This window comes from Bombus bifarius, unplaced genomic scaffold (assembly GCF_011952205.1).
Source record: "Bombus bifarius isolate JDL3187 unplaced genomic scaffold, Bbif_JDL3187 scf7180000008026, whole genome shotgun sequence".
NCBI lineage: Eukaryota > Metazoa > Arthropoda > Insecta > Hymenoptera > Apidae > Bombus > Bombus bifarius.
This window is the reverse complement of record NW_022884399.1, coordinates 1,988,064-2,003,702: the sequence shown is the minus strand read 5'-3', so window position 1 is coordinate 2,003,702 and position 15,639 is coordinate 1,988,064. Positions and strand designations below refer to the sequence as shown.

The 15,639-nt window shown below is 39.1% G+C and overlaps 1 protein-coding gene across 5 annotated transcripts in view; it reads right to left on the bottom strand.

The window, feature by feature from the left end:
- The window catches only part of LOC117207319 (telomerase-binding protein EST1A-like), a 143,083-nt gene that overhangs the window by 108,340 nt on the left and 19,104 nt on the right, over window positions 1–15,639 (bottom strand). For all 5 annotated transcript variants that reach the window (XM_033447392.1, XM_033447395.1, XM_033447393.1 and 2 more), the window contains one exon: window positions 3,587–3,732. In XM_033447392.1, the coding sequence (XP_033303283.1) occupies window positions 3,587–3,732 (146 nt within the window). The remainder of the gene's footprint in view (window positions 1–3,586; window positions 3,733–15,639) is intronic.

The window sequence follows — 15,639 nt, the reverse complement described above, 5'->3', positions numbered from 1 at the left end:
ACAGGAAATCGTAAGAAACGTTCGTTTCGCAGGGTTGAGAATATTAAAGAATGGTAGAGGAATACACGCACACTTTCTTTTCATTTTAGTTATCAAAACGTAATTAATTTCCGTTTCCTATCTAGTTTCTGCTAGCAGACTTTACCGATATTATAAAATATATGGTAGAAAAAATCTGTAAATTAAGACTTCTCTAAATGAATTGAAGATATTAAAAAATGTTTTGAAACGCCTATTGATATTATTCATAAACCCAATCACCGCTAATAATTTTTTAGATTCTTATAGCAAACTCTATACAGCTTTAAATTACGTACGGAAATAATCAACGTCCGAATCAAACCAAAAATTTCTTTCCAGAAATGTTAATATTACACCTACAGGGGCAAGCAAATTCTCTCGGCGTTCTTTCGAACAAAGTCGGAGCACTTACAAAATGGAATAAAATGACCATAAATCGAACATACATCTCGAAATCGGAAAACTCGAGCGCGAAACGTAATCTAGGGAGCGGATAGCACGTAAAATAAAAAATGGTGGAAACGTGAGCATCGGACTGGGCAGTGCGGAGCCCGCGCATTCATCCCCTTCGATTTTACGTCGTCGAGAATTTCTTCTGGGTATTGAGTCGTAAACTAGCTGCGTTGCCATAGAAATTTACGAACGCCGCATTTTGAAAGAGTATAAATGCATCCGAATGGAACGGCAGACCACCATTTCACGCCCACGACACTCCTACGAATTTTTTGAAGATCGAAGACTCGAAAGGCTTCCAGCCGTAAATAATATTCGAAATAAAGAACGATACCGAGGAATATTACGCGTTGGGTACACATGCCTTTGACTGAAACGTTGAATAGTCCTTTGTAAATTATCGAGAAATATTTATTTTTTATCTGTAGAATCATTTATGAGATACATAGAGCCAAGAAACAATCAACATTCGTGGATATTGAAGGAAAAGAAAAAGATTTCGTTCCATTATTTTGAGCTTATCTTGCTTTCAATGAATGTTCTAACATTTAAGTAACAGAAACAATTCCACAAACAAAAGTTCAGTTCAAAATGGAAATACTGACAACGAAATGATTAATTTTGATATATAAATCTTCCTTGTAAGAATCTTTTATCTTTCATTTCCTCTATTTATTATAACATTGAAGAGATTAAACTTATTAAAAGCTTGAACCCCATGTATCAGCCATTGTTCTTCTACAGAACCACTTTGAAAACCCCACTTAACACATCAAACGATGAATTCAACGATTAATCGTAAAATCGAAAACTATAAAGTGCACGTAAACTAACATCTCACAACGAATCATCCTCTAAATAAAAAAACAGATGCTGACGATTAATTCACAGTTAATGACACAATAACTCGTACGATTATACGTAACGTGAAACGCTAACGAAATAAGAATCATTACACTCGCGAAACCATCACAGAGAATCCGAGAAGAAAGTACAGGAATGCGTTTTATGCTCTGATTCGATAAAGAGACTTTGATATACGGGGCAAAGACAAGACAAAGCAGTTTGTATCGACAGAGCGTATACATACGTCTGAAAACGAAAAGATCCTCGGGGACGATACGTCGAATTGAATTCGAATGGGTTTTGGCAGCAGGCGTAGTCGTTATTCTGATTTATCGCGGCCGTCCGCCGCTGCCAAGCACCGACAGAACGACGTGAAACAATAAAGCCACGGGCCACAGAGCGGGGCTTACGTACCAACGTTAAATAACGAGAGACGGACGTGACCGTGAAAGAGATTCGATCTAAAGTGCCGGTTACAACGTTGTCGTAACAACTTTCTTCTCCGCCTTCCAACAGTGCCGACTTATCCTCTCGCGAACAAGCGCGAACCCGTGTCTTTTATCGATCTATCACTGCAACGTCTAACCATGTCGTATCATCAGCCAAGCTTTTTCCTTGCTTCGATCGCCTTCCTCGTGGAGACGTAATTTCGATCAGTCGTTTCGCTTCTCACCATATTAATCGTATTTTTTATACATTCTTTTATCCTATTCATTGGTTTCTTTCTTCTTTTTTATACACGAACACTACAAGAGAAAAGCATACAATATGCGACCATCTTATATCATCAGCCTAGCTTTTCCTAATTTACATCGCTTTCATCCTGGAAAAGGATTTTCCTTTCCTTCCTTTCTACTATGAGTATAATAGAGAAATTAGATAGAATATTTTCTATCGCTTACCGAGTAGCGATTCTGCGCGTTAATTAACACTATACCGACCGATAGCCAATCAATCGGTTTTTGGTTGCCGATAATTTTTCTCATTATTTGAGCAATAATTTGTTATTTAGTACTAAGGTACCTTGCTCAGTTGCGTCAGTTGCGTTACTTTGTAAGCTTCCACAGTTTTATACCAATTTGAAAAACTTGCCGTTCGACATGAACGAAAAGAATGGTATTAGAGATTCTAAACCAAAACAGAGCCGGCGCCAGGGAGAATCTGCACCTGAGCTGTCGGTCGGACGTGCGTATACTGTTGAACCGCTAGTGGTCAGTAAAGTGTTAATAAAGTAAGAAATATTCACTTTCGGCGGCTAAGACGATGTTTGAAGAACGACCACCATTAGGTGTGGTATTTCGATTTACGAACCCGTTAGTAATCTCGAGGACGCGAGAGTTTGAGAATTAAGAATGACGACGAGACTAGGTACTCCTCGAGAGATGTCCTTACAGTTTATTGAAATTACGAATTTCTTTATTTACATTACATGTTGTTTATCATAGAAACGAATATATGCGCGAAAAATTGAGCATAACTCGATGTAGGAAGTCATGCCAATATATAAGAAATGATAGCAATATCCTTGTAACGTGTACGGTGGTTCGCGTAACTTGGACAAGTCATGCCTTTCTTATGGTTGCAATTAGGGAACTATGTTGGAGGAAACAGGTAAACGGTTCATAAAAGAGCAACAACCCCCATATGCAATGATCAAATCAAGATAATAGTTTACCACTAATAGAAGAAGAGATATATTAATAAATACAATTGGGGATTACTTGAATTTTGATTAACATTAACAATGTAGAAATTGAAAAGGTGTAGAAACCAGGTTGAAATTTATGAAATTATTAATAGGCTTTTTTCTTGCTGAGAAAAGATGCTGGTAAAATTAATACGTTCAGATTACCTTTTGTGTTATCCTATTAGAAACCAATATTTGATGAAATTAATTTATAATACTTTTTATATTTTGATAATCAAATAATACTCAATAAAATTCATTCTCAAAGTTCAAATGCACTGTTTGCCATTTCTCAGAAATTCTGTATACCGTGCTATACAAATCCATCTAAATTCGAATCGCGAACCAGCAAACGTATCGATTCCATCCGTACCTACATAATTCACACGTGACCCCTGCATGAATAATTCCACGATAATAGTCGCGAATTGGAAACTTTCGATTCCATCTTCGACATTTCGCGAGAGAAGAGAAATTTCTGCCTTCCTTTTTCCACGTCACGTTTCGCGAATCGTGACAGAAAAGAGCAACACGAGAGGAGATCAAATAAACACGCGGAAAAGAAATATGGCGACTTACCCTTTAACTGCGTCGACTCGATGGCGAACATGTTTAACGCCAGAAGCTGAAGAAGTCGCGTCCCCGGAAGAGGCAGCGGCGAATGCTGAAGAAGCGCCCTGAACTCCTTTAACATCTGAACACCAGCTTCTTGGAACGTCTCCATTCTGAAACAAAGTTATAGATTACACTAGAAATTAGGAAACGTTATATAAATCACGATAAAATAAATAAAAGCGATAAAAATAGCTCCTGAGTGGTTCGCAATGCTTCAAAAAATTAATCGATTAAATTCAAATTTTAGTTCCATTCTACCGTATATAGCATAAAAGGGTCTCAGAGAACAAGTAGAACAAGCAATATAATTTTCGAAAGGGAATCAAGAAAAAATACGAGGGGTAGGTAATTGCACCAACGGTTCTATTTCTGAAGTTGCATCGCGAAATCAGTCACAAACGACAGAAAATCGACCGCGATGGTAAGGGTGAATGAATAAATGAAAAGGCAGCCGTGGCACGTATCAGTCAACTGGCAAGATCGTGCATATTTTAGGCATACTGGTCTGGATAAGGACATCGACCCGCAACTTGAAAACTTTAAAACAATGGAAGAAGGGCGGACTACGTTCGCCTAATATTTCCTGTCTTCTTCCTCGAATATCTGAGAAACTTTCGTGAAACTTTCGTAAAAGTAGATATACTCGACGAGTGTATCTACCGTGGGATGCTGAGCAATTTCGTTCGTGCGAAAAGAGCCTTTGTGAATTTGCAAACGGTTCTAGTAGGTTGCAATTTTTGCTCAAGTATAGTGATTAATTTAAGTGTACCGTATTCGTAAGAGTTATGTATTAAGTCACGTGATTCGTGCGAAGCTGTGGTAATGAAGATGAACGGAATAAGGTAAGATGAATTTGCAGATGTTTGTAACGGCGTCGAATTTTAGTTCAAATCTGATGATCATTGTATTGGTAATATAGTATTAAATTGTGTAATGAGTTCGTTCGCGTTTCTTTAAAAGAACGTCAAAGATCGTTAACCTGTTACATCCTCCTCATCCTACTACCTCATGTTAATACATAGATAGGAAACCTGTATCTGTAATTCTCAGTGAAGCTGATGATCAAGATAGCACACTAAGCAATAGCAATATCATCGTATAACATCGCGCAAATCCAAAAAAGATAGACAGATCCTCTTCTCGATTCAGCGCTGTAAACGTAACATTAAAACGCGTCGTACATCGTCATTCGTCATTTTAAACGATTATTTGCAAAGATAATCATGCGATTAAGTGATCAAATTGCGTAAGTTAAGTGATCAAATCACATGGCTTGTTAAAGAAAATAAGAACTGTTCCAGCGTAATATTTTATAAGAACAGAAAATGACAATAAGTAAATTTCTTAATCCTTAATAATTGATACTGAGAATGAATGAATGATATTAATGAATGATACTGAGTTTATGACGCTCTAAGAAACGTCAAAAAGTCGAAGAACTTTTAGACACTACTTAGCTCTTACTGTTTCAGCAATTCGTCTAGTTAACCAGAGACTCTGTCATCCTCTTACGCAACGATCATGATATTAACTAGCATATCCATCTAGTTAAAATCATCGTAATTACAAGAGCGAAGAAGAAGAGGAAGGAACGACGTCGTCGAGGAACCGTTACGAAGGCGAAATAAATTCTGCCGGTGCCGGAAAAACGGCGGTATGGTTAATTAAATCGGCGCGCGCTCGACGTCGAGACGCGTTCTCGCTCGGGTCTCGTGCGTGTTTTCGCTGGCCGCAACTTATAGTGGAATTCGCAAATAAATAATCGGATACTCTAATTAAAGTGGGCTGATTCTCGTCCGCCCGTTAATCGGATGGTTGAGAATGCGAGGAATTTATTGGACACGTCGTCCGCAAGAAAATGGCGAACGCCCGCGCCGGTATTGGACGGGTTGTGATAACTTCGGGCCAACGATAATGCGAGTTATGGCTAATTACTGGAACACGAGCGCTCTCATTAACGAGGACAGCCCTTCCGTAATCTATTCTAAAAGCGTTCACCAAGTGATTATCACCGGAAATTCGTCGACGCGGGTGTGACTCGCGATAAGAAAGTTCCTCGAGTTCAAGTGCGTTTCATAACCAGTGATAGGATCAGAAAATAAGCCTCAGACGACATTTTTGTATACAAACTTTCTTCATTGTCTTGCCGTCTAGAATCATATTTGATAAATATAGACCACTTTTTTAACACTCCGTACATCATCTGATATACCGGAACTTGCGAGATTCAGACATGCCAGAATGCGGTTCCAGCACGATCTTCGCAATGGACGCTGGAAGAACTTCAAAAGAGCCGACGACTGTTCCTCTTTTCACGAAAATTATTCAACAGACAGGTTCTTGTGAATTGTTGCTAAGAAGAAACATTGAGTAAAGTATCTGATCAATTTAGATGATATTCTTCGCACGTTGCGTTGAAATGGTGTTACTTTTCGAGAAGAAGACTGCTGTAAAATGTTCTGATTTAATGATGGATACTGTTACATGTATGTAAGTAGTTTGTAGGTGATGTGGATTTGAAACATACGCTAGAGTGGAGGTAGAGAAGGGAGAAGGATTTATGAATTCGTGTATATTGATGTGAGTGTGTAAATAGTAATAAATATATCTAATGTCTAATTATAAATGTTACATAAGGTAAAATATGTAAGATCTGGTAACTTGGATGGTATTAATAATAGTTCCCAATGTTTTGAATCCCAAACTTTCGAATTTCCGAAATTTAAAATTGCCCGAAATTTCTACAAATTTTCAGATCATCAGAAAAATGTTTGAAACATCGAATAACCTTACGGTGAATACGTAACGATTTATGTATTAGGTTAAGTAAAAAGTTCTGAGCGTTTTTCGCTAGATGTCTTTAGTGAGCCATATCTCACGATGTGCACATCGCATCGAGTCATAGTATACACCGATTTCAAGGTGATATTACGCATCAAAAAGGTTCTTTGTCAGTTTTGTGTTCGGTGAAGCCAGTTGTGTGTTACAGCGTTCGAAAATGGAGATAAAAAAAGAGAAAATTCGATACATTCTTCAGTACCACTACGACCAAGGTGAAAAGGCGGAGCAGGCGGCCAAAAAAATTTGTGCTGTTTATGGACCCAGTACAGTATCGAATGCAACAGCAAAGCGGTGGTTCCAACGATTCCGTTCTGGTAATATGGACGTCGAAGATGAGGCACGCTCTGGTAGGCCAATCGTCGAAAATGTGGATAAAATCATGGAAATCGTCGAGTCGGACCGGCATGTGAGCACTTATTCCATTGCCCAGGAACTGAAGATTAGCCAGAAAACCGTTTGGAACCATTTGCATAAGGCTGGTCTCAAGAAGAAGCTCGACGTATGGGTGCCACATGAATTGACGCAAAAGAACCTTTTGGACCGAATTGATGCCTGCGATTCTTTGTTGAGACGTAACGAAATCGACCCATTTTTGAAGCGGATGGTGACTGGCGATGAAAAATGGGTCACATACGAGAACAACAGCCGAAAAAGATCGTGGTCCAATCGCGGTGGGCCGGCCCAAACGATCGCCAAGCGTGGATTAACGGCCAAGAAGGTTTTATTGTGTGTTTGGTGGGATTGGAAGGGAATCATCCATTATGAGCTGCTCCCATCGGGGCAAACACTTAATTCGGACCTCTATTGTCAACAACTGACCAGACTGAAGCAGGCGATCGACCAGAAGCGGCCAGAATTGGCCAATAGGAAAGGTGTTGTGTTCCATCAAGACAACGCCAGGCCGCACACATCTTTAACGACGCGTCAGAAGCTCCGAGAGCTTGGCTGGGAGGTTCTATCGCATCCGCCGTACAGTCCAGACCTGGCACCAAGCGATTATCACCTTTTTAAGTTTTTGCAAAATTTTCTTGATGGTACAAAACTGGCCTCAAGAGAGGCTTGTGAAAATGAGCTGGTCAAGTTTTTTACCAATAGGGACGAGGACTTCTTCAACCGCGGAATTATGAAATTGCCTTCAAAATGGACAAAAGTAATCGAACAAAACGGCGCATATTTAATCTAAATCGAATAATCTTGACTATGTTAATTTCATCGTCGAAATAAAGCGAAAAAGCGCTCAGAACTTTTTACTTCACCTAATATTTATGAACATAATAATTCTCTAATACTCTAAGCTCGTAATTTCTCCAAATATCCAAATGATCGCATACGAATTGGTCTTAAGAAGCGCTTAACCTCATAAAATACAAGATAATCACGTTGAGCAAGCAGATCGCCGTAAATTTACGATTACCTTCGCGGTAAGCACGATTTCATGCGCCCGTATATACCCTAGCACCTCTTCTAATATGAAATACAACATCCAAATGACCGCTCGATGGAATAAACCGAAACTGAGCTGCACCATGTTACCTGCTGCACCATAAGGTAATTAAAATGCTGTTCAGGATATTTATCGTTTATTGACACTGATACACTAACTTCGATGTCTTATTCTACACGCTCGTAAAAAGACCACTGACCGCTACCAATTCCATGAAGATTCTCAAGACTAACATTAATATCAGCCCGGCTAATTCAGCCAGTTACTATTTCCAGACGTTGCTTTAAAATATGTACTAACATATTATAGAGTGTTTGCACTACCAGTTTTCAGTGTTTTCTTCGTATGAACTATATCTATTTCTAAGAAAAATAGAAAATAGATTTTTTTAATAAAATAGAATATTATATTCTTTTAATGAAATAATATTATCATTACGCAAAGGCTATATCAAATTTGAAAATCTATTCAAGACATTGTAATAAAATTTACTAAACTAAAAATAGTAAAATGTTGATATCCTCTATCTTATATCTCCAAATTTTGCTACTTACAAGAAGTACGTTGAGAATTAATAGCGCAAACACTCTGCTATATGCGAATAAAATAAGCAAAGCAAGACTTCCTTCCACCAAGAACCAAACCTTCCACCAAACCAAGAGATAAAGACGAGACGTGAAACTAATCTCGCGAGTAATTAAAAACCTCAAGATCGTCGAATTAAAATATCTAGACACGGATCTCCGAAACACGAAATAATGTTAGATCACCGAGATCCGGTTGATTTTGACGAGGATCAAGGGGAAGGACGCGAGAAACGAGAGGAAGCGAATTAACACCGACGCGAACGGTCCTCCGAGCCAACGTTAATCTCGCTCCGTTGAATTCGAATGATAAAGCGGATCGTCGCGATGCTCCCGTGAGACCTACTGAACAGCCCGTATCCTCTCGTAAACACGGCCACGAAGGAACGACGAGATCTCACGTAGCTAGGTGCTATCTTTCCCACAACCTCGTTCTCTCCTTCGTGGCGCCGTGCCGCGCCGCGCCGCACCGTGTGCTACCTTTATCGCGAATTTACGCTAGTAACGTCTCGATCTCGATCTCCCCTGGGCTCGCAAACTAGAGAATTCGTAACGTAAAGCCGTCTTTTAGCTTGATCGGTAGATTCATCCCCGTAGGGATGCGATCGACTAAGTCGCTTCGATGGCTGATTTATTTACGCGTTTTAATTGGCAATCTTGTAACTTTTAGACGGTTGGCGGAGCGGAAAATATAGTATGATGTTTGATGTTAAACTGTAGATTTTTAAAGACAGAATCTTTTATTAGCCTTCAATAAACTGAGAACATTATATGAATAAATTGCAAATGTTTATGCATTTGTAGGAAATTTAAAGATATAAAAATATACGGAATACGTATAATTCACGAGAATATACAAAATATTTGAACTACGACGTTCATTTGTAATTCTACATTCTATACAATAATATATTACCAATTATATATATTTATATTAAAATAGCATATGACTTGCTGTTAGGTCCTCGCTTTACTCGATGCTTGCGTGAAAAGTGTTGCAATAACATTATTTCACGTGAAACACTTGTTTTAATATGTTTCTATCACAACGTACATGTTTAATTGTTTATTCATACATGTTACGCAACGTTTGATATATAATGTGTAATATCTTTTAAAACACTTGCCAACATGCAGGAATAGTTTTTTGTTACACGTTTCACGAAGGTAAACGTAGTTGTCTTTCTTCGTCTCAAAAAATATTTGCACCGCCGTTTCAATGATTTGCGCGATACATACCATCTATAAGCCTATTATAATTCAATACGACTTGAGGTTTTTTAGTCTTTCAGATACGGAGAAGTGTCACGTCACAGATGACATACTCGTATGTACGACCGTTAAGGATTAATACATGGGAAATATCTGAACCAGGCTAACTTGAATGCAGTTCGTTACACTAGCAATAATAATTACCAAACAATTCATTATTATTCGTTAGCAAGCCGTTAACGATCTCGTTATTATTTCAAGAATAATGAAACCGTCATTACTCTGATAATTATAATAATATTGTCCGTTCAACTTAAGTATTAGCCAGGCAATTTAAGTCTTATTGTAGGTTTTAAAGCAACATAACTAAGTGCAACCCTAATTTACAATCACTCAACGAGAATAGCTAATCCATCATATCGTTAAAGTGATTAAGATCTGTTATTACACAGGAAAATTAATTTTAGATACCCAGATATCTGTGTTACGATATTATTTCTATCCAGTTAGTGCGAAATGATCAAGATAACATACTACTGTTTTCATTATGAGAAATATTTTACGATCAATAAATATATCTCCTACTAAAATTCCCAATCAACCAAAAATTAAATACATTTAGTTAGAGATTTAAAAGATCACAAGTATCATAGGAATGTATTAGATATTCCATGCTATTCCACCAGAATTGATTGCAAATGCAAAGAAATATGTATACACGTGTTCTGTGGTCAAGACCAAGCAGGTAGGTATCTGAAACCATCCAGAATGGACTTCAGCTTGCCTGGAAACAGCCATAAAACCCGCTTCTTTATTAAGAACCTACACTTCCGTAGACAGAATTCCAATTTCATGATGCTAGACTTCGTCAAATAGCTTGTTTATTTCGACCTGAAGCCATTTTGTGGATCCATGTAACAGATCCAATATGAGATCCAGTTACACACTTAGAAAATTTTATAGCAATAACTTTATCTCAACGTTCAACGGATTCTCGATACTCGAACATCCTTTCGACCGTTTCGCTTGACCATTTACACGAGAATCGAACGATACCTTCATTCTATTACCTCATACAAGAGGAAGATTCGCGATTCTATCAGCTTTACAGACTAACCCACGGAAGTTACTTACATACTTTAAAAGATAGCTCCAAATATTGAAAATTTGGCTACAAGCCTGTTCACCATAAATATAAAACTAGAAATTTGTAGTAATATTCAATTTAAAATATGTATTTTGAACAGAAAGAGTAGACAAATCTCAACAAAGAAATCTCTATTAATTTTAAAGTATTGCAATTTTTAATTTATTTTTTATATATATTTGAAGATACGATGTCATACTGAAAACTTGAATCGTGCTTTAAACATATCACTTATGTACGTTCATCGCATAGAATAAAAAAAGTAGACTAAAAGAAATAGAACTTGAATAAAAATTTGTTTTATGTATTAAATATTATAACACATACTTTACTTTGGATATCGAATACATTTTTTAATATTACGAGCATCTTATAGATTTTTGCACTTTTAAATCGTCTATAAGTGCATAAACTACCCTCTCTATAAAATGCCGCTTCTTTAAGCCGCTCTACTTAAGTTTCTTTATTCTTTTCAGCTTAATAGAAATTATTACTATCGAAGTTTCATAATATCGGAATAAATGACTTAATAGGAAAAGAATGACGAAAAATATGAGAAAATTCATCACTGAAGTCAACGAATGCGATATCCTAATACTTGACGAGCATTTGAAATTCAACTTCCCGTGATCGAAACAGCGATATCGTCGCGTTCACTCGTTAACTTCGATCGTTCTGCTCGCCGAGTCGGTGATCGCCACTCGATTTTCAACTAACCTCCCAGAGAATTGCGAACTGGCACGCAGCCGTGCACATCCACAGTTTGTAATTACACGGGGGTACATAATGTTACGCGGTATGGCAACTCGACTGGCTCCGGCAGACGCTTCTGGCACGCAAATCCTGCCAGAGACTTCTGTTGCCTCGAGTTTTCAGCCAGCTCGAATACGCACGTGTTAGCAGCGTAAACACGCTGTAATTATTAACACCGGACGGTATTCTTCATGCCGCGTACCGGTGGCTGTTCATTAGCAAAGCTTTATTATTCCGCTGCTGGCTCGTACTTTGCATGAGGAACAAGAGTTCCTCCGCTAGCCTGAACTGATCTTAAAAGAAATGGACGCGAACAATCCGGCTTTAATTTGGACGAAATATCGTAGACTCGAAAAACAGCCTAAATATTACGGTACGTATCTTTTTTTAACTGCGGTAATTCAAATTTAAGAGGTGAAACTACCCTTTCTCGAGACTCGAATCCTCGTGAGCTCATTCAGAAAAAAACTTGTTTAACGAATCATTTCGTTGATTCAATGATAGCAAAACGAACGGCTGATCAAGATTAGATCAGTTCAGTTAAGATCAGTTGGTCAAGATTAGAAGTCTGATGGATTTTCGAGTGTACGATACTTGATTAGCTTTACGACATTTTAAAAACGTGATTAGCATACATACAGGGTTGGGTAACAACGGCTTAATAAGAATTGGTTGACTATCGGTGAACCACGTAGGCCGCGATAAACGCGTACTGCTTTCACGTTCCCGGCGCCGCCGACCGACTGTCAACAAGACCGTCAACGACCGTTTCGAGGCGCCTTCGCCACCAATGGAACACGGACCATTCTCACGACAGTGAAACTGTCGCTCACGGCCATCCCGCTACCTCCGTGATTCACCATTAGCTCGACAAAGAGATACGAGCTATGGTAGAGCGACCAGGTTGTTGCTCGAATTGTTATGCGCCGCGTCTCCATGCGATAAGCTTCTTCCGCTACTTGACACGAGGACAGTCGTCCAGTCTCGCCGAGATTTACTCAATCCGGAGGAAAGTGGAAGAAGTTTATTTTGCATTTTTTCTTTTTACAAGATACATTGAAATATTTCAAGTTTGTCGTGTTTAAGTAGGAATGGGATATTCGAAATCCCCCGAAATTCGAATCTTCGTACTATTCTTGAGATCCGAAACTTTCGAAACACAAGGAAAAAATATAGAAAATATCGAAAGTAAAATACTCGTTAGAATATCTACAAACTGGAATAAATCTTTATTTAAATTCCATCTTTCATATGTGATATTTATAAAAGAAAAAATATGAATTTGCATAGACATTCGCAATCTACGAATCACCCTGCCAATCGAGCTATTGAAGCCACCATTACATATTCCTCAAGCCCCGACCTCTGACATCGGAATTACCAAAAGCCCGCGCCTGCCTTCGCGATTCCACTTAGCAACACACAATGAGCTCACGCGGTGCGCGGAATCACGAGGGAACCCGATGAACCCTCGAGCGCGTGGGGACTGAAAGGAACAGGAAAGCCGACAGATAGAGAACGAGGATTAGAGAGGCTGGAGGAAGAGGGAGAATGGCACTTTAGGGCATAACGGCATCCCCACGACCCACGGTCGCCGTGTCACGGAGATGCGGTCGGAGTTTCTGTGTCGTAGTGCAAAGAACCACGGTAATACTTGCACAAAGACCACGGCAGAACGGACGAAGAGGTAGAGGAGAAAGAAAGAAAGAGTACCAGGGGCAGTCTCAACTACACCTACAACACGAGCACGTTCCTCGAGCACGAGCTCGTTGCGTCGATGCCGCGGCGTCGAGAGAGCAGCTAGCTAAGGCCCCAATGTCCCATCGACACCAAGCAACTCTATGACTAACAAGTTTGCACTTTAGCGCATAACGGGGTATTCCGGCGTGTTTCATAGCTCATGGTCCATGACCCACGGATTGCGTGGGCCGGGCACCATAACCATTCCTCGCCGATATAGCGACGGCGTGGCCACGGTACCACGAGCATTAAGTTTCCAGCTTCTTCGTCTTCCTCCACCTCTACGATCGCCCCTTTCTCTGCGTCTCACGAATAATTCTTTTCTCCTTGCTCTTCATAAGGCTTTATCTATCCTCCCTGTCATGTACATTATCGTTCAGAAGTATTCGATCACCTTGGTAAATTTGTAACAGCAGTATGTGAATTTTACCAAAGTGTACAAATTAGTAAGGAAATAGTAACCGAGCCTTCCAAAAACCAAAATGATCAACTCGACTCTTCGTAAATTTCTCAGTTTCATTTTAGAGATAACGTAATTAACGTTCGGTTCTCGAGAAACGGATGATTTACTTCTGTAGATCTGTTTACCACAGGGAAATCGCATGAACGACAATAAATTTCGAAGTCAGCGCACACGCAAGTATCTGAATACTTTTGAGCGATAGTGTAGGTACGGACTTCCTTCTATCGCGGGACGTAGACCGACTTCGCTGCTTTTGATCACCGGATAATCGCGCTAACGGATTATCCTCGAACTTCCTCAGCGCAGCGCAGGGATTGCCATTTTTCTTAAACCTGATCGGAGATCGTGTGCTGCTATATACCTGTTCCCATTATGGCTTCTCTCTCTCTCTCTCTCTCTCTCTCTCTCTCTCTCTCTCTCATATTCTTTCTCTTCCTGACCATTAGAATTTGGAACGAAGCTTTTTCTTCTTCGTCTGCTTCTTCTCAGTGTTCTTTTTCTTGTTAGTGGAAGTTTCTCGTGGGAAGTATGGTTCGAAGGTTAAGATCGAATACGATAATGGATGGTTGTGGTACATAGAGGATTTGATTATTGACTGGGATTTGGGACAGTGAGGAAAAGAGAGACTAGGAATTTGAAATGTAAATTAGATCTGTAGCTTAGCTTTCGTTTTGATCAGGTTTAGGTAAAGGGATGTAAAAAGGAAAAAATATTACAATCGGAGATAAGTGGTGAAAAATAATGATAATTTCTGAGATGAAAGTGAAGTTTGTTTCACTGTAATTTGTAATTCTTGATAACAATCTAATTTCTTTAAAACTATTTCGATCACCCGTTTACTTTTTACATTTATCGGAGAACAAAAAACAGTCTTCTATCCTCCATTAACAGAACGATAATTCCCAAGTAACTTCAACATATCTACTCTCATGCTCTTCATCAAGAAAATACCAAAAAGTGAAAAATATGTTTTAAAAATTCCTAACCCTCCACTTCGCTATCAAGAGAAAAAGACGTGGCCTTCTATACCCCATTAACGCAATGATATTTTTCAAGGAATTTCAGCTATATTCGCACTCTTCATCGAGAAAATACAGAAAAAACAAAAACGTATTTTTAGAAATACTGAAGTCTCCACTTAACTATCAGAAGCGGGGAACGCGTCCTTTTATCCTCCATTAACACAACGATATTTCCCAAGTATCCACTCATAGTCATCATCAGCAAATTACAGAAAAACCAGAAAATACTTTTCCGAGGTCAGGGGTTATCGTCGCGTGCGTCGCGGCACGCAGTTGCGTTCCTTCAAATTTATGCCCGTTCGAAGAATGCCATAAATCGCTAGGTCCCGTCGCGATTGCCCAGTTCTCTCAATAAGTAACTGGTAACGTCAGAGGAAGGCGTACATCAGGAAATCACCTCAGCGCGGTAAGGTCGTCGTGTAAGTAAGAGGCTAAGGTCAGGATGCCAACGCTACTGCGCGTTGCCCCACACGGAGAGACCTTATGCTTCGCTGTAACGAGCCACCTTGCATCATTGATACTTAACAAACCGAATCGAATCTTTCGAGAGAAAGATGCTAGCAACGATACTTTGATTACGACGAATGGAACAAAGCGAGACTCTATAGGCAATAGAGATAACGATGCTCTTTTAAATGCTATTTGTGCTTACTTTGAAATGATATTTGTGCCTACTTTGCGTTCCACAATTATAAAATTAATCAATTTTCTATTTTTATATGTCGTATTATATATTTCTATACAGTTATGAAACGCGGTATGTTGTCAAAATTGATTCTTTACTATGTCTCATAACTTGAGGATATGTATT